Source organism: Pongo pygmaeus, chromosome X, assembly GCF_028885625.2.
Source record: "Pongo pygmaeus isolate AG05252 chromosome X, NHGRI_mPonPyg2-v2.0_pri, whole genome shotgun sequence".
Classification (NCBI taxonomy): Eukaryota; Metazoa; Chordata; class Mammalia; order Primates; family Hominidae; genus Pongo; species Pongo pygmaeus.
Window position 1 is genome coordinate 2,372,563 of NC_072396.2, and position 24,717 is coordinate 2,397,279.

The 24,717-nt window shown below is 43.6% G+C and overlaps 1 protein-coding gene across 10 annotated transcripts in view; it reads left to right on the forward strand.

The window, feature by feature from the left end:
- XG (Xg glycoprotein (Xg blood group)) overlaps positions 1 to 19,023 on the forward strand; it is a 65,375-nt gene extending 46,352 nt beyond the window's left edge. For 3 of the 10 annotated variants that reach the window (XM_054472834.2, XM_054472835.2, XM_063660737.1), the window contains exons 7-11: positions 60 to 110; positions 9,143 to 9,187; positions 10,696 to 10,731; positions 13,846 to 13,962; positions 18,823 to 19,023. In XM_054472834.2, the coding sequence (XP_054328809.1) occupies positions 60 to 110; positions 9,143 to 9,187; positions 10,696 to 10,731; positions 13,846 to 13,962; positions 18,823 to 18,857 (284 nt within the window). In that variant the 3' untranslated portion in view covers positions 18,858 to 19,023. Of the gene's footprint in view, positions 1 to 59; positions 111 to 9,142; positions 9,188 to 10,695; positions 10,732 to 13,845; positions 13,963 to 16,881; positions 18,449 to 18,822 lie in introns of those variants that run through there. The other 7 variants (XM_054472836.2, XM_054472837.2, XM_063660738.1 and 4 more) reach the window with 3 other exon arrangements.
- The last annotated feature ends 5,694 nt before the right edge of the window (positions 19,024 to 24,717 follow it).

Below are 24,717 nucleotides of genomic sequence, written 5' to 3' on the forward strand. Positions count from 1 at the left end.
AGGAAACCCCACGCTCGGACACCTGAACATCCCTCAACTCTACCTTCTCTGTCTAACAGGAGGTGGCAGCGGTGGCTACTCCAGTTATGACAACTCCGACAACACGCACGGTACCCCTACATCTGGGCACGCGGTGGTGGGTGGAGGGTGGGAGGGGTCGTCTTTCTAGGGCTCCCAGTTGCACTCTGCCCTGGGCCTTATACCTGGAGTCTTTGGTGAGTGGGGTGCTGTGTACTGGTGCCTGGTTTTCTGAGAACCTGTCTGTGCTGGGCTGTTCCGCTTCTGTTCCCCGGGAGGGTGGGTGCAGCCACACATACACACACGCATACACACACACACACCTTTGTTTAGGTAAAAGTAAACAGAGCAAAGAACTATAAATTAGAGAGAGAGAGCATCCAACAACCTGGAAATTCTTTAGGGGCGCAGCTCGCTTACTTCAAACAGAATAGAAAACACTTTCAATGGCTGGGCGTGGTGGCTCATGCCTGTAATCCCAGCACTTTGGGAGGCTGAGGTGGGAGGATTGCTTGAGCCCAGGAGTTTGAGACCAGCCTGGACAACATGGAAAAACCCTGTCTCTACAAAAAATACATATATACAAAAATTAGCCAGGCGTGGTGTCATGTGCCTGTAGTTCCAGCTACTCAGGAGGCAGAGGTAGGAGGATCACTTGAGCCCAGGAGGTCGAGGCGTCAGTGAGCAGAGAGAGATAAGATCGTGCCACTGCACTCCAGCTTGGGTGACAGACTGAGATCCTGTCTCAAAGGAAAAGAAAAGAAAAGAAAAGAAGAAAAGCAAGAAAACTCTTTTGGTTGGTGGTTATGCCCAGAATGAAAGCAGTGTTCTACAGGAGCCATAAACAGGCTCTTGGCTTGGTTGAGTTTTTCTCATGGAGACCAGGGGACCTTGAAACCCTCAGATCCTCTCTGGTTTGGAAAAGGACTGAAGCAAAATGTCATCACTGAGAAAGAAAACAATAACAAAACACTCTGTAGGTTGATTTTAAACCATTATCTCCATTTTAACATTTTCCCTTTGTTAAGAGTTTTGCACACCTTCAATGAATTGAGTAACCATCTTTTCTTTTCTTTTTTCTTTTTCTTTTTTTTTTTTTGAGACAGAGTTTCACCTGTTGCCCAGGCTGGAGTGCAGTGGTGCGATCTCTGCTCACTGCAACCTTGGCCTCCCGGGTTCAAGTGATTCTCTTGCCTCAGCCTCCCAAGTAGCTGGGATTACAGGCATGTGCCACTACACCGGGCTCATTTTTGTTTTTTTAGTAGACACAGGGTTTCACCATGTTGGTCAGATTGGTCTCGAACTCCTGACCTCAGGTGATCCATCTGCCTCAGCCTCCCAAAGTGCTGGGATTACAGGCATGAGCCACTACGCCTGGCTAATTTTTGTATTTTTAGTACAGACGGGGTTTCACCATGTTGGTCAGGCTGGTCTTGAACTCCTGACCTCAGGTGATCCGCCCTCTTCAGCCTCCCATCGTGCTGGGATTACAGACATGAGCCACCGCTCCCGGCCTTGAGTAACCATCTTTTTGGTTAAAACTAATATGTGCCAAGAGCTCTGGCAATGTGGGAAGTACTTTTTTTTCTTTTTCTTTTCTTTTCTTTTTTTTTTTTAGATGTGGTCTCATTAGGCTTTGTGAGAGCCAAGGCTCTTGGCCCCCTAAGTTTTCTCTGAATCACTGACATGGGAGAAAAAGCGTATAAATTTATTGAGTGGATATACACGCAAACCTTCAGAACAAAGACTCAACCACCAATGGGATGCAAAATCTTATAGACCATCTTTTTTAACTTTGATGTTAGGTTCAGGGGTCCTTGTGTAGGGTTGTTATATAGGTAAATTGTTTGTCACAGGGATTTGGTGTACACATTATGTCATCACCCAGGTAATAAGCATAGTACCTGATAGGTAGTTTTTCCATCCTCACTCTCCCCCCACCCTCTGCCCTCAAGTAGGCCCTGGTGTCTGGTATTTCCTTGTTTGTGTCCATGTTGTCAATCGAGAAAAATGACGAGGCGAGTGTAAAAGATTTATTTGCCAAAGTTAAGGTTAAGGACGCGCACCCAGGAGACAGGTCTGTGCCCTTCTCCGAAGATGATTTTGAAGTCTCCAAATTTAAAGGGGAAAGGGTGGGGGAAATTGAGAAGTACATAATTTTCTTAGAAGAGGGAGGTGGGGAAAAATAGTTATTCATTCTTTTGTCTGGCTCAGTGAATCTGTGTTTTTTTACATAAGATGACATAGACAAATGGGGCAGAGGGAAAATGCAGGGAATCTGCATGTTGCATAAGATAATCTGGACAAAATGGGGCAGGGGAGCAATCACATATGATTTGTGTCTGCTGGGCGGGGGCGACTGCAAAGCTATCGATTTGCATATTGTCATGGTGAAATCTTCACAGCTCACTAGGATTTTCCTTGTGGGCAAAATATGGGGGAGACGTGTAGCTTTTCATCTTGTAGCCATTTTATTTAGGAACCAAAAGGGGGAGGCAGGTTTGTGTGACCCAGTTCCCAGCTTGACTTTTCCCTTTGACTAAATGAGTTCAGGATCACAAAATTTAATTTCCTTTCACAATGCATACTCCGTGTTTAGCTCCCACTTGTAAATGAGAACACATAGTATTTGGTTTTCTGTTCCTGCATTAGTTTGCTTAGGAGAATGGCCACCAGCTCGATCCGTGTTGCTGCAAAGGACATGATCTTGTTCTTTTTTATGGCTGTGTAATATTCCACAATGTATATGGGCCACATTTTCCTTATCCAGTCTACCATTGATGGGAACCTAGGTTGATTCCATGTCTTTGCTATTTGAGTTTGCTATTTGCTGTTCTTTGCAGGAAGAATGTGGGCTCAGAGCATGGCCCAAAATAGGTGATGTTGGTAAAGCAGGTTTAACGGGTGGCAAGCCAGGTGATGAGAGGGAGACAGGAAGAGGCCTGCCTAGCAAGGGGGTCCTTGTTATGCAGATGAAGGTTCCCAGGTAGCAGCGCTCAGAGACGACCATGGTAAATGTTTCTTTTCAGACCTGTAAAGGTGTCAGAGTCTCAGTTTCTCTCTCCTACATCCAGGAAAAGCTTAGAAAGGGAAGGCCTGGCTGCAACAACAAAGATCCTCTACAGATGCCAATTTCCCCACCTCAGTCTGCTGGCCCTGGAGCGGCAATTTCAAAATAAGGCAAAGCAATATATTTTGGAGTAAAATATTTTGATGTCCGTCATCTTCGTTACCTCAGAAGCGAGTGTTGTCATCAGATCCATTTAGCAAAATGAAAGCAATGCATGACGCTCAACTGTCCACTTCAAAGGAGCAATGGCTGTGGCCCTATAGGTAGCCCATCCTCAGAACTCACTCCCTATGACATAGACAAGCTTCAGGATGGGAGGAGGCTCATGACAAGGTGCTCATTACCTGGGGTCAAGAACTGTCCACTTTTGGCCGGGCATGGTGGCCCACGCCTGTAATCCCAGCACTTTAGGAGGCCAAGGTGGGTGGATCGCTTGAGTTCAGGAGTTCGTGACCAGCCTGGGCAAAATAGTGAAACCCTGTCTCTACAAAAAAATACAAAAATTAGCTGGGCATGGAAGTGTGCACCTGTGGTCCCAGCTACTCGGGAGGTTGAAGTGACCCTGGAAGTTTGAGGCTGCAGTGAACCATGATAGCACCACTACCTTCCATCCTGGGCCATGGTGTGAGACCCTGTCTCAAAAAAAAAAAAAACAAAACACTAAAAAAGAATTGACCACCTTCAACTCAACGTACTATGAGTTCCTTCCACTATCTTTCTGTAACTACCTAAGGGGTTCCCCTTACCTACTACCTAGATAGACCTGATTTATTAAGACGGGAATTGCAATAGAGAAAGAGTTTAATTCACACAGAGCTGACTGAACGGGAGCCTGCGAAGCAGCTATGCTGTCTGGGGTACGTACCTGGGGTTCGTTGTTGCACGCTGAGAAAGAATTCAGGACACAGACACATGTGGTTAGGTTGAGGAGTTGAAAGTTTAATAGACAGAAGAAAGGAGAGAGGAGAGCAGCTCCTTGCAAGAGAGAGAGGGAAAGAGAGGGAGAGAGAGAAAGAGAGAGAGAGAGAGAAAGAGAAACATCTGAAAAAGTTGGGAGGTTGTGGACCACAGCAGCTTTTATAGGTAGGCTGGAGGAGGCGGTGTCTGATTTACATAGGGCTTACAGATTGGTTCGATCAGGTATGACTTCAACATAGTGCGTGGGGAAGGCTGGTGGCCCCACCCTAATCTTGTTATGTAAATGGGCTTTCCAGTTGGTCAGTGCCATCTTGTCTGCTTCTTACTGTACATGGGGCTGACAAAGAGGAGGGAAGATGAAGCTGCCATCTTGAACGTGTCTAGGCCCTAGTTCCTGCCAACATTCACCCATGCAAGTTCCTAGTTGGCTTGTCTATGTCTGCAGCTCAACTTTACAGGCTGTTCTTTGTTAGAAAATGATTTGGGGCTGCTTTTCATTAAAAAGAAAAGCCTTACCAAGGACTCCCATACCCTTGCTATGTGCCTAAGTTATTAAGTGATTCCTTCTTAACTCCTATATCACATGGAGTTTTTGCTTTTTTTTCTTTAAACAGGGTTTCATTTTGTTACCCAGGCTGGACTGCAGTGGTAAAATCATAGCTCACTACAGCCTCAACCTCTTGGACTCAAGCGATCCTCCTGCCTCAGCCTCCTGTGTAGCTAGGACCACAGGTGTGTGCCACCACACCTGGCTAATTTTTTAAAATTTTTTGTAGAGATGGGGTCTCACTATGTTGCCCAGTCTGGTCTTCAACTTCTGGCCTCAAGTGCTTCTCCCACCTCAGCCTCCCAAAGAGCTGGGATTATGGGCATGAGCCACTGCACCTAGCCAAGACTGGAGTTTTATGACTCAAATCAGCTTCCCCCAAAATTTGGACACTGGGCTTTTTAAAGTATAATTTGGCTGGTAGGAGACCTGGGTATGGGGAGTGCTGAGTGGTTGGTTGGAGGCGGAATGACAGAGGATGGACATGGGTTCTTCTTGTTGTCTTCTGTTCCTGTGTACGGCAGAGCTGGCTGAGCCGCATTACCAGTCTGGGTGGCGCCGGCTGGTGCATCTCAATGCAGGGTTTAAAAAATATCTCAACTTCAACCTTAGGTTTTACAATAGTGATGCCATCCCTAGGAGCAACTGAAGAGGTTTGGAATCTTGTGGCCTCCGGCTGCATGGCTCCTAACCTATTAATATAATTTCTATTCTTGTGACTAATTTGTTAGTCTTTCAAAGGCAGTCTGATCCCCAGGGAAGAAGGGAGTTTGTTTCAGAAAAGGGCTGTTATCTTTGTTTGAATGTTAAGCTGTAAATTCCTCCTATGGTTATCTGAGTCTGTGTTCAGGAATGAACAAGGGCAGTTTGAAGGCTACAGGCACGATGCAGTCGGTTAGGTCAGATCTCTTTCACTGTCGTAATTTTCTCACTGTTATAATTTTTGCAAAGGCGGTTTCAATTTAACTGAAAATGTCAGGCAAAGACCAAACTTAATATTTTTACAGAAAGCCACTGGGAGTAGTTTTTTTATTATTTTATTATTTATTTATTTAGAGACAGAGTCTCACTCTGTTGCCCAGGCTGGAGTGCAGTGGTGCAGTCATAGCTCACTGCAGCCTCAAACTCCTGGGCTCAAGCGATCCTCCCACCTCAGCCTCCCGAGAAGCTGGGGCTACAAGCACACACCATCATACCCAGCTAAATTTTTAAGAAATTTTTTGTAGAGATAGGGTCTCACTGTTGTAACTGCCCAATGGGTTTACCTTGCCCCCTGCCTAGACAGGGCCGATTTATCAAGACAGAGGAATTGTAATGGAGAAAGAGTAATTTACGCAGAGCCAGCTGTGCCAGAGACCAGAGTTTTATTATTACTCAAATCAGTCTCCCCAGGCATTCAGGGTCCAGAGTTTTAAAGATAATTTGGCAGGTAGGGGCTTGGGAAGTCGGGAGTGCTGATTGGTCAGGTTGCAGATGGAACCATAGGGGGTTGAAGTGAGGTTTTCTTGCTGTTTTCTGTTCCTGGGTGGATGGCAGAACTGGTTCAGCCAGATTACCAGGCTGGGTGGTGTCAGCTGATCCATCCAGTTCAGGGTCTGCAAAATATCTCAAACACTGGGCTTACGTTTTACAATAGTGATGTTACCCCCAGGAGCAATTTGCAGAGGTTCAGACTCTTGAGCCAGAGGCTGCATGACCCCTAAACCATAATTTTTCTTTTCTTTTCTTTTCTTTTTTTTTTTTTTTCGAGACAGAGTGTCACTCTGTTGCCCAGGCTTGAGTGCAGTGGCGTGATCTTGGCTCACTGCATCCTCTGCCTCCCTGGTTCAAGCAATTCTCCTGCCTCAGCCTCCCCAGTAGCTGGGACTACAGGCACATGCCACCATGTCCGGCTAATTTTTGTATTTTTACTAGAGATGGGGTTTCACCATATTGTTCAGGCTGCTCTCGAGCTCCTGACCTCAGGCGATCCACCCTCATCGGCCTCCCAAAGTGCTGGGATTATAGGCGTGAGCCACCGCGCCCAGCCCTAAACTATAATTTTTAATCTTGTAGCTAATTTGTTAGTCCTACAAAGTCCAACTGGTCCCCAGGCAAGAAGGAGGTGTTTTCAGGAAAAGGCTATGATCAGTTTTGTTTCAGAGTCAAACCATGAACTGAATTCCTTCCCAAAGTTAGTTTGGCCTATGCCCAGGAATGAACAAGGACAGCTTTAGGGTTAGAAGCAAGATGGAGTCAGTTAGGTCTGGCCTCTTTCACTGTCATCATTTCCCCAGTTACAATTTTTGCAAAGGTGGTTTCACCATGTTGCCCAGGCTGGTCTTGAACTGGGCTCAAGCGATCCTCCTACCTTCGCCTCCGTGTAAGTGCTGGGATTACAGGCCTGCACCATCACATCCGGCCCACCTTGGAGTGTGCTATATAAAGCCAGCCGTCCCCACACCCCTGCAGCCTACGAATGAGCCTTTTCACCCCACGCACGATTCTCTGAAAATTCTCTCTGTGAGGAGCTATTCAGGACATGTTCTTTTGTTCTCTGGCGTACTCATCAGTTAGAAAGAAATGATTCAGCAAGTGGCTCTCCTGAGAGCCCTGATGGTTTCCTGTTTTCCTGTGAAGTTAGTCTCGGGAGGTCTGCGCTGTGCCATTTTTGGGGGACCATTATCTGGCTCCCGAATGGATCAAAGCTTACTAGTCAGGGTGCTGCTGTATCCCTGGGGCAAAACTGCCGGAAAATAGCAGATAGCCCTGTGGTCCTTGGCAGGGCCAGGGCCCAGTGGAAGCAGCAGCTGGGCCAAGAACATCAGGCGTGCATGAGGCACAGCCCAGTTTTGGGAGCATGACGCTTGTTTTTGAGGATGCCTCTGCTTCCCTTCCTGCCTGGACCCCTGCTCTCCGGCCCCAGCAGAGCGAGGCTGTGAGTCAGCGTTCGGATTAGCATTAGCGAAGAGGTGCCGGCTGGGATGCAAGCCGCCGCCAGGGGATGAGTCACGCGGCTTCTCCCCGAATCCCCAAAGGAGGCGAAGTGTGTTAGGCTTGTTCTGACTTCATGCAGAGCACTGAGGGGTGAAGGCTGACCTTGGCTGGCCGCGGAGGGAAGCCCAAAGTCTGGCCTCCCTGCGGAGAGTGGGGAGAAAATGTTGCGCTCGTCATTTTTAAATACTGGTGGACAAGTTTCTCTTGTCTGCTAAGGCTGCCATTGTAAATTACTAGAGTCAGGAGGGCTGAAGCAAAAGGGATTTCTTCTCCCACCGTCCTGGAGGCTGGAAGTCTGAGATCAAGGTGTGAGCAGGGCTGGTTCCTCCTGAGGCCTCCCTCTTTGGCTTGTAGACACCATCTTCTCCCTGTGTCCTCACAGGGTCGTCCCTCTGTGTGTGTCTGTGTTCCAGTCTCCTCTTCTTATGAGGTGTCTTAGTCCATTTCAGGCTGCTATCACAGAATACTATAGACTGGGTGGCTTAGAAACAACAGACATTGATTCTCCCACTGGCCTAGAGGCTGGAGGTCCAAGATCAAGGTGTGAGCAGGGCTGGTTCCTCCTGAGGCCTCCCTCTTTGGCTTGTAGACACCATCTTCTCCCTGTGTCCTCACAGGGTCATCCCTCTGTGTGTGTCTATGTCCTCATCTCCTCTTCTTATAAGGTCTGTAGTCCTGTTGGATTAGGGCCCACCCTAGTGATCTCGTTTTATTTTAATCACCTCTCTAAAGACGTTGTGTTCAAATACAGTCACAGTCTGATGCCCTGGGGGGTTAGGACTGCGACCTGTGAATTTGGAGGGGGATATAGTTCAGCCCATAGAACCCACTATCCATATAAGTCATTCCACTTCAAAATCAGCACAAAGCATTCGTTTTAAAAATCTCAACTCTGTATTTTTAAAAATTGCTCTTAACACATTAGAAAAATATAGAAAAACTTTTTTTGTTGTTTTTCTGAGACAAAATCTCACTCTGTAGCCCATCCTGGAGTGCAGGGATGTGATCATAGATCATTGCAGCCTCCACCTCCTGGGCTCAAGCAATCTTTTGCCTCAGTCTCCCAAGTAGTAGCTGAGACTACAGGTGCACATCACCACACCCAGCTATTTTTTTTTTTTTTTAAGTAGAAACAGGGTCTCACTATGTTTCTCAGGCTGGGCTCCAACTGAGCTCAAGTGGTCTTACCGCCTTGTCCTCCCAAAGTGGTTGGATTACAGGTGTGAGCCACCACACCCAACCTGGAGGAACTCTTTTTTTTTTTTTAATGGGTTATGGTTACTATTTATGGCCTGCGTTTTCATCCTATTCTCTTTTTTTTAACCAACATTTGCTGGCATTTTTTTTATGCCCAAGAAAACACATTTGCCCATCTATGTCAGGCCTCCAGACCCTCAGGGATGTACATCTAATGCACCTTCAGCTACCAGTGTAAACAGTAAACAGTGGTCAGACGCTATCTGTGCATCTTCTCTGGCCTTGGGAGAGCCATTGGAATCTCTGCAGCCTTTAAGAGCATCTTGCTTCAGGTTTGCTGACCTGCTTGCTTCTGTGAGATCACGTAGACTTCCCAACAATATCTAGCATTTCATGGTCTCTTTTCCATCCTGCAGGAAGAGGGGGCTATAGACCCAACTCTCGTTATGGAAATACTTATGGTAAAGGAATTATGTCTTACAGAATATGTGAGGCAAAACTGTCCATTTGCAAATAACTAACACACTGTCTGCACTGATGGGAAGCTGATGCTTTTATCCAATGCACAACAACTAACTAGCCATTCGGGTCTCTAATTTGCATTTTCCTTGGTCATCCATGCTGAGGGGAGATGTTGTGCATGCCCTGAGGACTTAATTTCTTGAAATGAACTATGGCCCACTTACAGGTGTTACTGGGTGCATGTGTGTGCACGTGTGTATGTATGCATATGTGTTCACACACAGGTATGCTTGTGTGTATTTTGTGCACATGCTTGTGCACATGTGCATGTGGATTTTGTAATCATGTGCATAAGTGCATGTGGATTTCATGTGCACGTGTGCAAGTGTCTGTGTGCACACATGTGGATTGAGCGCATGCATGTTTATGTGCACAGATGTGTTGGCATGTGCTTGTGGATTTTGCATGTGTGCGTGTTTGTGCTTGGGTTGCATATGCATTGCATGTTTCCCATGTGTGTCCATTCACATGCATACATTTAGGGGTGTGCAAGCACACGTGTGCATGTGGATAGATGCAGGACTGTGCAGCTGGGTGTGCTCGTGTGGTACATGTGCATACTGCACAAATATATCACGTGCATCTGTGTTCACACAGATATCATGTGGATTGTGTGTATACATGCGTGTGTACAGGCGTGCACATACACACATGAATGTGTTTATGTGTGTGTGCATATTTGTGTGTACATGCATGTGTTTATGCATACAGGTGTTAACATATGCACACATTGGTGTGTGCATATGCACACATTGGTGTGTGCATATGCACACATTGGTGTGTGCATATGCACACATGTGTACATGTGTATGTTTAGGCGAATTGTGCTTTATATGTGCTTTTGTTGCCTGTGTGTGGTATGTGCATGTGTGTGTATGTGGGGATGTGTGGGATGTGCATGTGTGGGGATGTGCACATTGAGTGCATGTGTGCTTCTGTGTTGCATTTGTATTTACATGTTGCACATGTGTGTAAATGCATGTGTGTGTGCACATGTGTATGTGTGCTTGTGTGCCTGTGTGTTGCACATTTGTTGCATGCTGCATGTGTGTATGCATGTGCACACACATTTGTGCCTGTCAGTGTGTGTTGCATGTGCGTGCGTATGAATGGCGTGTGTGTGTGTGCATGTGTGTCCATGGGGTTGTCAGCCTGTGTGTGTTTTGCATGCGCATATATGTAGACTCTCCAATCCTGAAATTAAAGCTGCATCTCCCTCTCCCTGGTATTATCCTCATTCCGCTAATGACCATTAGACATGGCATACACACTCACATTCCTCCTCCTTATGCTGCTTGGCTGTCCCCCTCCCCCCACAAGAATGTAAATTCCTTGAAAACAGGGATCTGTGTGCTGTGTTCATAGTCACATCCTCAACAGTGCCCGGCAATAGAAGGCACTCCATAAGCTCTGCTGAATAAACACGAGCGTCCTTTTCCGTTTACAGGTGGAGATCACCATTCAACGTATGGCAATCCAGAAGGTAACTGATTGACTCACCTGGTCCCAACCTTTAATAAGAGCACACTCTCCTAAATCAGTGCTGGGAGGAGCTTTGTGGGCTTCTGTTTCCCAACCTCATGACTTTCATGGAGCACTCATACTTTGTCTGTATATAAAGTAGCTTCTGAATAAAAATATCTGACCTTCAGCACAGGACCAATCAGAGTTCAGAGAAAGGAGAAGCAAGCATTGGTTTTCACTGCAGAAGATGCCCCTTAGCTCTGAAAGCAAGGCTGTGAATGAGTGCTGAGACTATTACATTTCTCCCAGTACCACCATTACTCCCCTTTCTTTTACCAGCACTAACTTGAAACCCAAGAAGGACAGGAGAAAGGAAGTTATGAACACTCTGCCCAAAGAAGCCGTCAGAGTGCACTGTCAATCCCCTCTCAGGTCAAAGGAGGGAGAACTTGAAGCCCAGAAGGCTGACTTTGTGTCCTGTATTGCTGGGAGAACAGGTTCCCCATTCCCTAAGAGTCATATTCTTAGAGATTTGGGTTGACACCTGCTTGAGTTTAAGTTGAGAGTAAACGCACTCAACCCCAAGGCTCTTGTGAGTTTTCAATTATGGGGGAGGGGAAAGTGATTGAAGGTGACCTCTACCTTTCAATGAACATGCAGAGTACTAGTATCAATATTTTTGGGGTATGTTGGCATCCTTAGAAAAATTTATGGATTCACCTTTTTTCCTCTGTGGTGTAAGGTGAGGTCCAGAGATGGAAAGGGCAAGGCAAATAAACAAGTAATTGCAGTCAAATCTGATGAATAATTTCCTGGAACATATGGGATCCTGTAGCAAGGCAGAAGGGATACTCCTAGACTGGGTTAGGTGAGGGAGGTAGGGTTTCCTGGAGAGAACAAAATATCCAAGCCAATCCCCCAAAATATGGGTGGGAGGTGCCCAGGAGAAGAGTGAGGTGTCAGGGAAGATGGTGCGCTAGGTAGAGCTGGATACACACGTGGGGACACCAGAGATTGTGTAGCCAGGGTGTGGAATGCAACGGGAACCAGGGAAGGATGCAATGGTGACCAGGAAAGACTGTCAGGTTAGCAGAGGTGGAGTCTGCACTTCATAGAACCTTCATGGGAAAGAGCCTGCCCCTGTTGATATGTAGGTGAAGAATGGACCTGAGGGGGCTCACTAAGACCCAGGGAGACCCCCTTTCAGGCCAGTTCAGTACCCCCTGGAAATGATGACAGGCTGAATTAAAGCCTGGGCATGGGAGGCAAAGAGAAGCAGTCAGCTTGGATGACCACTTGGTAATGACAATTGATTGTACTTGATTGATTTGTAAGAGATGGGAGAGAGGAAAAGGTATGTATCAGTCAGCTATGCTGTGTCACAAAAGACCCCAAAACTTAGTGGCTGGAAATAGCAACCATTTATTATGTTCGTGATTATGTGAGTCAGCAATTTGGGCTGAAACCATTCTTGTGGTCCTCCTGGTATCTTCTGAACTCCCTCTCTTGTGTGCAGTCAACTGTAGGTGTGGCCAGCGCTTTGACCATGTTTCCTGGGTCTTCTTATGTATCTGGGACTTTAGGTGGAATGGCTCATCTCAGCTTCATGTGGGCTCTCACATCCCTCCGGGAAGCCAGGCCAGGCTTCATCACATACCACAGACCAGGCAGGGTACCAACAGCATGAAGAGAAGCGTGCCTGGGCTTAGAGCCACCACGCCTTCACTTGTGTGGCATTCTGTTGGCTAAAGCCTGGATTCTCAGAATGAAGATGCAGCTCCACCTCTGGATGGGGAACACTGTGAAATCATACTGTGGAGTGTGTGCATGTAGGGAGGGGAAGAATAGAGGGCTGTCTCTCCCAGGAGGCAGGGTGCAGCGGGCAGCAGCATCAGCCGTAGAGCAGGTTCTTGCGTTCAGTGACAACACTCTTCCCCCCAGCATGGCAGCCTCATTCGTGGAGCAGCCTTGTGTCCCTCACCTATGCCATGTATTGGCCCAGGTCTTCAACCCAGTCTGAAGAAAGGCATGCATGGAAAGGGTGGCTATTTCAAATGGAAATGGTGATTTCATCCTTTTTTCCCCTTGGAAGTGTTGATTTTTGCCATATCAAGCTCCTTCTTGTTGTTCTTTGTGCAGGAGTACCGAAGCTCTGGAGTAATTTGCCATCGAGGCATTGAAGATGCTTGCGTCTAGTGTGTGCTTGGCTCTAGAGTTCCAGCATGCCTTTGAAAGCAAGCCTATCTGGCAGTTTTTAGTTGAACAATATTTTTGCATGAGTGAGCATTCTACATCTAAAAAGGCACAAAATAGTTTGACATGTGCCTGTCATCCCAACTACTCAGGAGGCTGAGGCAGGAGGATCACTTGAGCCCAGGAGTTCAGGACCAGCTTAGGCGGCATAATGAGACCCCATCTCTAAAAAAATAAATCAGGCCAGGCGCGGTGGCTTGCCTCTGTAATCCCAACACTTTGGGAGGCCGAGGCAAGTGGATCACCTGAGGTCAGGAGTTTGAGACCAGCCTGGCCAACATGGTGAAACCCTGTCTCTACTAAAAATACAAAAATTACCTGGGCATGATGGCATACACCTGTAGTCCCAGCTATTTGGGAGGCTGAGGCAGGAGAATCGCTTGAACCCGGGAGAAGGAGGTTGCAGTGAGCCGAGATCATGCCACTGTATTCCAGACTGGGTGACAGAGCAAGATTCTGTCTCAAAAAATAATAAATAAATAAATAAATAAATAAATAAAATTAATTAAAAGGCATACATGAATTGACTTCAACAAACAAAAATGCCAAGTGCCTCGTCTGTGCAAATCCTGGCCTTGGATGTCTTCAGTGGTAAAATGTGGTTGACAAGCTTGGCTCTTTGTGAAAGCAGAATTACTTCCTAAGGTTTTTTTTTCTTTTTTCTTTTTTTAATTAAGTTTCTCTTTTTTTTCTACGAATACAAGGGTGGGAAGGGATGTGATGGAGAAGTTACTAGATAGATGCAAAAGTTATTGCAGTTTTTGTCATTACTTTCAATGGGAAAAACCGCAATAACTTTTGGAGTAACCTAATATTTAAGCAGTTTTCCTGCAGCCATGTTTTTTTCTCAGATGAGCTTGCTTTTTCTCCACTCCTGCAGGCAATATGGTAGCAAAAATCGTGTCTCCCATCGTATCCGTGGTGGTGGTGACACTGCTGGGAGCAGCAGCCAGTTATTTCAAACTAAACAACAGGAGAAATTGTTTCAGGACCCATGGTAAGTTTGGCTCTAAACATTGTTTTGCTTGTTACTAAGCCTGATTTAAAAAAAAAAGATTACTTTCAGATGTCTGTCACTAGCAAGGTTATTTCTGGTTAAGTTCAATATACATAACTTGCCTAATAATGTGATTTTTAAAAATTTATTTATTTTTTTTTTTGAGACAGAGTTACACTGTGTTGCCGAGGCTGGAGTGCAGTGGCACGATCTCGGCTCACTGCAACCTCTGCCTCCCAGGTTCAAGAGATTCTCTTGCCTCAGCCTCCCGAAGAGCTGGGACTACAGGCGTGCACTACCACACCTGGCTGGTAGAGATGGGGTTTTTAGTAGAGATGGGGTTTCACCATGTTGGCCAGGCTGCTCTTGAACTCCTGACCTCAAGTGATCTGCCCACTTTGGCCTCCCAAAGTTCTGGGATTACAGGCGTGAGCCACCGTGCCTGGCCAACGATTGGGTTTTCATGGTCAGGTGTGAGCTGTACTTTCCTCTAAACCTTGTTACAATGACGCTGGCACATTATCTGTCTAATGTAAAAGAGGAGGAGATAAAAGGAAGGAAAAAGAAACAAACAAACAAAAATTACCAACCTACATTGCAAGACTATAAGCATGACGGTTGATTTAACTAGCCAAATATAGTTCTGTTCTGTTTTGTATTCAGTGAAATTTTCGTCACAGGTGAGTCAGGAAAAATATCTGGGTTGAATGTGAATGTTTTGCACGGAACCCCACCCGCAGAGAAAACTACCGAAACACTAAATTATAAGCCTCTCTATGGAATTCCGAAGGTGTGCTCAGACCATAGGGGACAAGAAAGATCTGCTATGGCTTCCTGGTTCAATGCCGGCTCCACACTCCTGGGTTTGAAGAATCACTTGGGATTTGATTGCAGAGGATGCCCTAAAGAAATCTCTGAAACAACAGTCAGGGATTGTTTTATAGCCAAAAGAGTGACTCAGATCTTTAACTGGGGGTCTCTGGAGGTTTGGTTTAAACCTCAGGCCACCCACGTCAGAATCTGTCTGGAGTTTGCCCAGGGCCCTCTAACTCATACCTTCTTTGTGTCCCTGAAGGAAACCAGAAAGGGATGCCCATTCCTACGGTGTTTGCTTTAGGATTTGCATTTGGCCTCAAAAATCCTAAAACCTTCCTATGCGCTCCCTCTGCTGGTGAATGGGCAGTATCAACCATTAGCTAATGAACCTCCGTTTGGGGTGAGCCTCTGTCTACATTACGCCCCGTCCTGAAATTTTAGGAGGAAACTGAGTTTCTGAAAAACTGACTTCTTTTCCTGGCAACCTGAGAGCAGATTCTTGGGTTCAGTGACAACACTCTTTCACCCAACATGGCAGCCATCATTAACAAACACCACGTGTTAATTTCAGTAGCCTTTGTGGCAGTGATTTGTAAGCCTTTGTTAACCAAGGGCTGAAACTGAGTGAGCAGAGAGAGGCACCCGTCTCCATAAGCACAAAATGTAAGGGCGGGGGACAGGGGTCCCCCACAAACTCAATAATCAAGACAAATATATTTTAGTGCAATATTTTAAAAGGAAAATCACTGGAATGGGGGCCAGCTGAGTTTCTGAAATAGGTGTAGTTTTAAAAACGTGGATGATGCCTGCCCCATTTATCTGAGGTGGAAGCACGTTTTTGCTAAAGAGGTGTAATGTCTTGAAGTTCTTTCATGCCTTTTGGCTGCCTGGTAAGTATTTTGTCTACCTTCTCCATTGTACTTCAATGATACCCTCACCAAATATTCCCAAGCACCAAGTTTATCTTCCCCTCCCTTAAAGTTCCTGAGATCAGAAAGGAGGATGTAGACAGAGTGAGCTGATGTTAGGGAGATCTCTTCAAGGTGAGCAGTGACATTTATATGGATCCTGGGCCTATATCACCTCGCTGGCTGTAAAGCCTTTATACTATCTAGGAAATATGTGTATGACAGCAAATATGTATGGGTTTGGTATCAAATGGGGCTCAGAGCTCTGCGAACTTGACTCTAAGGTTCCAGGCTGCTGCTAATGGTACCCAGCTGTCCACCTCTCCTTAGGTAGGTCATTAATTTTCTCTCTCTCCTAAAGGATGATGTGCATGGTATACTAACCATATCCATGGTGATGTGGTGCAGTGCACAACCTGTGGAACTGTGTACATGCTGAGGCCATACACTGAAGCTTGCACACTTTGTAGAGAAAGAGTTGTAGTAACAGAGCTACATAGATAGAAGCAGATGTCTGTCACTTGATGTGGACTTTTAAGAATCATACTTTGCTTTTATTTTATAAAGTGGAGCAAATGACAACATCACTTCAGAAGTTATAAAGACCAAAGGCCATATTCTAAAAAAGAAGTTCCTACAAATATTAGTTTTAACCAAAAAGAAAGTTACTCAATTCATTTAAGATCATCAAAATCCTTAACAAATGGCAAAATGTAAAAAACAATGTTTTGAAAACTAATATTTGTTTCCGGATATGATTTTAGCAGTTTTTAAATATTTTCTATTTTTAATTTTTCCTGCTTTATTGAGGTATAGTTGACAAATAAACATTGTATATATTTAAGATGTACAACTTCATTTCTGCATCATTTATTTGTTCTAATCTATTTCCTTCTGCTGAATGTAAAGCAAGTGTCATGTAGACAGCACATAGTCGGATCTTGGTTTTCTTTTTTTTAAAATAGATTTTTCATTCTTCTAGCTTTATTAAAGTATGATAGACAAACATTGCATATATTTAAGATGTGCAACTTCATTTCTGCTTCATTTTTTTCTGTTCTAATCTTCCTTCTGCTAAATCTAGAGCAGGAGTCTCTTGTAACAGCATAGAATTGGATCTTGGTTTTCTTTTTCTTTGTTTAATAGACTTTCCTTTTGCCCCCACAATGACATTTGTTTCCAATCTTCCTTTCAGAACCAGAAAATGTCTGAAGATGTTAAGATCCCCTGATTACTTTGAGAAAAACAACTAAAACAAGAACCCTGTTTATCACTGTTGTGGAAATTTCCTTTTATTCTTGACACAATTTGATGACCTAAGTGTGTTTTCTTCTGTGTAAAGTACATGAGCTGCCTCACTAAGCATTCCCAACTCATTGGATGTGATGTGGTTATAAAGATAAGTTAGGCAGCTAGACCCTGCATTCTAAAAAAGGATTGCTTGCAATGTTGGTTTGGCTATTCATTTACACGAAGAGACTGTGGCTCTCTGTTGTGAGATCTTCAGCTACCTCATGGTGCAATAACACACACATGCTTAACCATGTTGATGGCACAAAGCAGTGAGCAGTAGGGAGGTAGAGTATCTTGGTGGGGAGGGGATGTTATCAGCTTCTGGGAGATGAAGAATGTTGTTGAGGTTCCAAAGATGCTGGACCTGTGCTAAAATCTTCAGTGATATAAAAAATCATTGAGCATTCATTATTGTGAATGAAGTGGGGATGCATTATTTCTGACACCCACAAGCAGGGTTTGATCATCCTTTCAGCTTTGATATATCTGTACATAAAATTATTATTACCTGAAGAAAATAAGGCTGCATTTTGAAATGTTAAGTGCAAAACGACTGATGTTAAAACCATCTGGGGGAAATCTTGGGATACTTTTTCCTAGGAAATCATATGGTTGTGATATGTTTTGGCGCATAGGAGACAGAAATAGTGATTATCAGGCGTTGAGCCTTTTTGTAGTATTTTTAGTCTTTGATACTCTGTAAGTACTAGTTCCTAAGGCAACGACGTTGGATTCCTTGGTTTATACTTTTTCTATTCATCAGAGTAGGAAATCTTAAATCCTTAGGCATCCAAGAAGTATACTAGCTTTTTGCTTCTCTTTTAGAAATACTTGTGGGGAGAGAAAAAAGGATGGTTTGGGCATATTGGTATAATTTGAGTAAACTAAAGTTAATGTTCATATAACATTTAGACTTTGCCATAAATATCAGAACCAAAGATCAAGACATTCATGTGCAGTCTGGAATGTATATATGGGGCCCATAAAAATTCCCAGTATGCATGTTTCATGCTCACCATTATGAATTGGGGTCTTCAAAGAGAGAAGGTTGAAAGTGGAAAGCACTTGAAAGAGCTCCCCGGTTTGTAAAATATCTTTAATCATTCACATTAGGTATCTCGGAGTTGTGGGTCTCAAATGTGGATTCATGCATCATTTGTGCAATTTGAAAATAGTCCATATTTCCTATTTCAGTATTAGGTCCTGCAACACTTTTCAATTCTTGTAGAAGGTTTTTTTCAGGAGTGGTGATGTCTGATGCTCATTTACTGTTTTCTCTATAAGAGTTTCAGCATGAGCTTAATTAAATTCTTGTGAAAAAGCCTCTGTGTTTTTAGTTACATACACACACACACACACACACACACCTACTTAAATGGAATCTAAACATTTTTAGCCTTTAATCCATTCCATTTTCTAAAACTGTCATAAACCATTTTTAATCATTTTAAATAAATGTAAAAGAAAAATAACTGGATTTGATTATTGCATGTTTTTTTCTATATTTCACAAATAAATTTTATGAAATGGCTGTAGAAGTGGCCCCAAAATTATGAACCTTCATAGCTGTGAATAATATGCAATAAATCTCTTTTAAAGCTCAAGATAGACTATGAACATATGAAATACATAGTTACCTAATAATGAGATTAAATTCACCTGGGTGACAAGGGTAATGTTCAACCTACTTAAAATGAAAATATTTGAATAATGATTGCTTGGGGGAGCCTCTGTTTGAGGAGTCATGAGGACCACCTGTTGGGAATTCTGTTTTCATGCTGAGAAGGTGAGAATTGAACAGATGAGAAAAGCCTTGATAAAATGTCATCTCCATGTATTTTAGAGAAGGATAACCTTGACTGTACAGCTGACCCTTGAACAACACAGGGCTGAACTGCATAGGTCCACGTATATGTGAATGTACTTCTGGCTCTGCCATTACTGAGACAGCAGGACCAACCCTCCATCTACTCAATGGGAAGATGATAAGGATGAAGACCTTTATGGTGATCCACTTCCACTTAATAAATAGTAAATTCATTAATTTCTTCTTCCTTATGATTTTCTTCATAACGTTTTTTTTTCTCCAGCTTACTTAATTGTAATAATATGGTATGTAATACATATACAAAATACGTGTTCAACTGTTATCAGTAAGGCTTTCAGTCAACCAGTATGCTATGAGTAGTTAAGTTTTTGGAGAGTCAATTCATATAGCCCTTGATTTTTTTTTTTTTCAATTAAGTTCATTTAGATGGTCAGAAATGTCAGTTAAGCGTCATTTGAAGGTAATAACTAACCTTGAAAAACTAGTGGCTTGGGTATAGTTTTCCAAAAAATTAGGCTGGGTGTAGTGGCTCACACCTGTAATCCCAGCACTTTGGGAGGCCTAGCTGAGAGGATTGCTTGAGCCTAGGAGTTCAAGACCAGCCTGGGCAACATAGTGAGACCCCATCTCTAGTAAAGATTAAAAAATTAGCTGGGCGTCGTAGTGCACACCTGTAGTCCCAGCTACGTGGGAGGATCACTTGAACACAGAAATTCAAGACCATAGTGAGCTGCGATAGCACCACTGCACTCCAGCTTGGGCAACAGAGTAAGACTCTCAAAAGAAAGAAAGAAGGAAGGAAGGAAGGAAGGGAGGGAGGGAGAAAGGGAGGAAAGAAGCAAGGAAGGAAGGAAGGAAGGAGAGACAGAGAAGGAGGGAGGGAGGGAGGAAGGAAGGAAAGAAGGAAGGAAGGAAGGAAATAAATTTGATTCTTTTCACCCATAAACTTGTGATGAAGCACCAGTTTTGGAAAGCTGCCCTGCTTTGGTAGAAATAGCAGATGGCAAGATTCTGATATCTTCTACTATGAAGTTCAAAACAGTCAGAAGTGAGCAGCTTGGTTTTTCTGAAATTTATCATTCTGACATCGGACTCAGACCTATAGGAGATTTTTTAATGCCATCTGACAGATCTAAAACACATCTTCTAAGAGTACTGTGCAAAAGCGGCAGCTGTCCTGTTTGCTTGGCTTCATTGATCCAAACCACAGGGTTGACAATTTTCCTTCAAATGGATAAAGTGAGGGATTCTGCAGTTATATGAGGCATTTGAGTCAAGGTGATACTTGCTTCTTGACTCCACAGATGCCACTTTTTGCCTTTGAGGGCTTGCTAAAGAGTTCAGACTTTTCCTACTGTATGTTTTCTGTGCAGAAGTCATGTTGTGTGGTGAGGACCATGGATTTTATTTCATTTCATAACCTTTCTATGCAAATGAGACCTTGAGGCTGCAGAGAAAAAAATTATTGGGATGCACAAATCCAAATGGAAATAGGCTCATTAGTTTAGCTAAGGAGAACACTTCTGTTATCTTGTGATTCTAATGACGTTCAAGCTTTAATCACAACATTTTCATGCAAAAGGAAAAATACATATATTATATACGTGTGTGTGTGTATCTCCTATAAAATAAAAACAATATATTGTATTAAGGAGGCCTTATAGCTTCAGAAATTTTATTTTTTCAATATATTATTCTTAGGTCTGTAGTATGAAAGTTCTTTTAAAATAAACTGTACAACAATTTCACAAAATATTCAAAATAAAAGAGGGAGTATTTGGATATTAATTGTCACTAAATTTAATAATTAAAATACTAAAAATTTTACAAAGGGGTGACCACACTAAAATTCATATATACCCAAAGATCTCTTAAAAATTAGATTTTTCAGGCTGGGTGCAGTGGCTCATGTCTGTAATCCCAGCACTTTGGGAGGCCAAGATGGGAGGATCACTTGAGGCCAAAGGTTGGAGACCAGCCTGGGCAACAGAGCAAGACACCATCTCTACAAAAATTTTGTAAAAATTAGCTGGATTCAGTGGTGTGTGCCTGTAGTCCTAGCTACTTAGGAGGTTGAGGCAGGAAGACCACTTGAGCTCAGGAGTTCAAGGCTGCAGTGAGCTATGATTGTGCCACTGCATTCCAGCCTGAGGAACAGAGTGAGACCTTGTCTCTAAAAAAGAAAAAAAATAGATATTTTGAACATTACAAAAGCCTACAATCTTTTTAAAATTGATTACTTTAGTTAAATTCTTCTCCATTTAATGTGATTTTAGAAGTAATCCTTTTACATCTGGAAAATGAAGAATAATTTATTATTTCACCCAGAGAATGATAAATCAATCTATCAAAATATAGCAAACTAGAAAGCTAATAAATAATGTTGTAATTAGGAAGACCTACTGCCAGTAGGAGTAATAGATAATAACAATACTATTTGCTGATTCATTTTATTTTAGTAGAAAAATAAGCTTTTAAAGTAATTTGTTTACTTATTTATTTATTTTTGAGATGGAGGCTCACTCTGTCACCCAGGCTGGAGTGCAGTGGCACGACCTCGGCTCACTGCAACCTCCGCCTCCCGTGTTCAGGCGATTCTCCCTGCCTCAGCCTCCTGAGTAGCTGGGATTACAGGCACCCACCATCATGCCCAGCTAATTTTTGTATTTTTAGTAGAGACGGGTTTTTGCCATGTTGGCCAGGCTGGTCTTGAACTCCTGACCTCAGGTGATCCGCCCGCCTCAGCCTCCCAAAGTGCTGGGATTACAGGCGTGAGCCACTGCGCCCAGCCTTCTAAAATAATTTACATACTTTACACATGTACACATAAAAATGGATGTTGGTTGGATGTGGTGGCTCATACTTGTAATCCCAGCACTTTGGGAGGTCGAGGTGGGTGGATCACTTGAGCACTTGAGCCTTGGAGTTTGAGACCAAGCTTGGCAACACATCGAGACTCTGTCTCTACAAAAAAATTAAAAAATTAGCTGGGCATGGTAGTACATGCCTATGGTCCTAGCTACTTCGGAGGCTGAGACAGGAGAATTGCTTGAGCCTGGGAGGTTGAAGCAGCAGTGAGCTCTGATTGCACAACTGCACTGAAGCCCAGGTGACAGAGCAAGACCCTGTCAAAAAAAAAAAGATGTCAGTGATAATGAGTTGTTTATAAAGATAGAATTAGAGTTCCAGGGATGACTTGGGAGGTATAGTGTATTATAACCCTTACCATGTGCCCGTCAGGGACTGGTACTTAAAAGTCAAAACAGTAACTGCAGAATTTCAGAGGTGTACAAAGAGAGTCTCTCAAATAGTGCTCAGTTATTAGTTCAGCGATGGTCAGTTTGTGCATAGCTATGAAACTAGCTAATCACGGTAAAAAGTGTGTACGCCTATCTTGTAGCATTTAGTTTCCCAGCAGGGCCATGCGACACCCAGTGGACATTTCTGAATTGTACATTCAAAAAAATATTACCACTGGCTGCAACATTTTTTCATTAAACATAAAAGTTAGTCTTGGGGGTGTCATTCAATGCCTTTTCTGCTTCCTTCAGAATTATAAAGGCTTCCGCCACAACTTTGATCTGAGCCCAGTTATGAACTTCATACAAAGCTACAGAGAGGAGCCTGTGTCTGTTGAAGAAAGGCTCGCAAGATCCCATAGTAAGGGGAGAGGAGAAGGGGTAATGAGGAAGAAAGGCAGCTTTCCAGGGGCCGAGTCCAGAAGACCAGACTTGTCAGAGAACGGAACTAGCTTGCCCAGTCTCAGCCCACGAGAGAGTTTCACACCACGTGCTATTCTGGTTCCGAACATTGAGCACTTGGGTGACTTGGAATGGCCTCCATCTAAGCTGCATCTTCCCCCATAGTTCCAAATATAAATGCAATGCATTCCCTGGGTTCCTGCCAGCCATTGTCACATTTCTGCTTCACAGCCGTCTCCTCCCTGCCCCCCGTCCTATTCATCTGCCCCTTGCTAGACAGGTGTTCATGAACATGACTGCTTGTTTAGGAATAGCTGGGATGTAGACATGACATATGGAAAGAGAAGCTGCCAATTTTTCCCCAACCAAAAATGAAAACAGTGCTTGGACCTAACAAGCATAGAACATTTGATCCAATAGCAAAGCTGGTGGGAAGGCTGGGGGCAAAATCTGACACTGTCCACCATTGGCCGTAGACCAAAGGGAGGCTGCAGACCAAAGGGAGGCTGCAGGGAGGTGAGATCATTTCAATTGCAGGTCCCCACCCACTACGAGCACTTCCTCACCCACATCCTCTGTTCTAATCTTTTCTCTCTATCTCTTATCAGCTTCCAACATATGATAAAGTATCACCTTTTATTGTTTGTCTCCTGGCTCCATCCCCACTAGATGGATTTGTCCCCAGTTTCCAGAAACATGACTGGCATGTAGTAGATGCTCATTAAAGACTTATTTATTTATTTATGGAGACAATGTCTTGCTCTGCCGCCCAGGCTGGAGTGCTGCAGTGTGATCATGGTTCACTGCAGCCTCAAACTCCTGGGCTCCAGTGATCTTGTCACCTCAGCTTCCTGTGTAGCTGGGACAACAGGCATGTCCTACCATGCCTGGCTAATTTATTTATTGTTTTTGTAGAGACGGGGGTCTCACTGTGCTTCCCAGGCTGGTCTCGAACTCCTGGGCTCTAGTGATTTTCCCACCTTGGCCTCCCAAATTGCTGGGATTACAGACTTGAGCCACCACGCCTGGCCCTAAAGACTTATTAAACACACGGGAAAATGAATGAATGAAGCCCTCGTTCAGGCCACAACTTTAGTAATATTAAAGAGGAGATATTTTCTTTTGGTATTCTAGCTAAAGACTTTTGGGATGAGATGGATAGGGATATTAACAAATGTGTGTGTTTTTTAAAAATACACATATTATGAAATAAAACATCTGGAAGACCTCCATAACTCAATGAACCAATATTCTACAAATGACCCATGTGTGAAGTGGCAGAATCATGAATGGATAAAAGGTTTGTCTGAAGCTTAAGATAAACCTGTGGGTTTTAAATTTGTACACTTTAAAAATTCAGTGATAGGATTTCAGATTCCACACTAGCTTATCTTTGAGAAGCTATTGATGATCAAGTTTTGTCATCAAAGGAGAACATTCACAGTTATTTGAAAAGATTACTAAAATACTTTTTCTAACTATGTATCTTCGTGAGGCTAGATTTTCTTCATCTACTTTAACCTGAACAACATAAGGAATGTTGATCTGAGAAACTGGTCGTCTCCTCATAAGTCAGATATTAACAAGATTTGTAAACACGTAAGACAGTACACTCTTCCCCTATGAAAATTTTTCTGTTTGAAAAAATATATCCCATTTTTCATAAAATTACGTTATTTATGTAAAATGTAGTGGATTTATCTTTAAAATTATTAAATAGTCAAAAACATCATTTTAATTTCAGAAAATACAGAAATACTAATTTTAATTTATTACAGCATTAAATTTAATGCAATGTAATTTAATTACAGAACATGTAGACATTTACAATGCACAAAAACAAAAGTTCCTCTAGGCCCTTAATCACTGTTAAGAGGGCAAAAGAGGCAGGGCGCGACGGCTCATGCCTGTAATCCCAGCACTTTGGGAGACCGAGGTGGGCGGATCACCTGAAGTCAGGAGTTCGAGACCAGCCTGGCCAACATGGTGAAACCCCGTCTTTACTAAAAATACAAAAATTAGCCGTGTGTGGTGGCACGTGCCTGTAGTCCCAGCTACTCGGGAGGCTGAGATAGGAAAATTGCTTGAACCTGGGAGGCGGAGGCTGCAGTGAGCTGAGATCATGCCACTACACTCCAGCCTGGGCAAGACAGAGAGAGACTGTCTCAAAACAAAACAAAAAAAGAAGGCAAAAGAATCCTGTGACCAA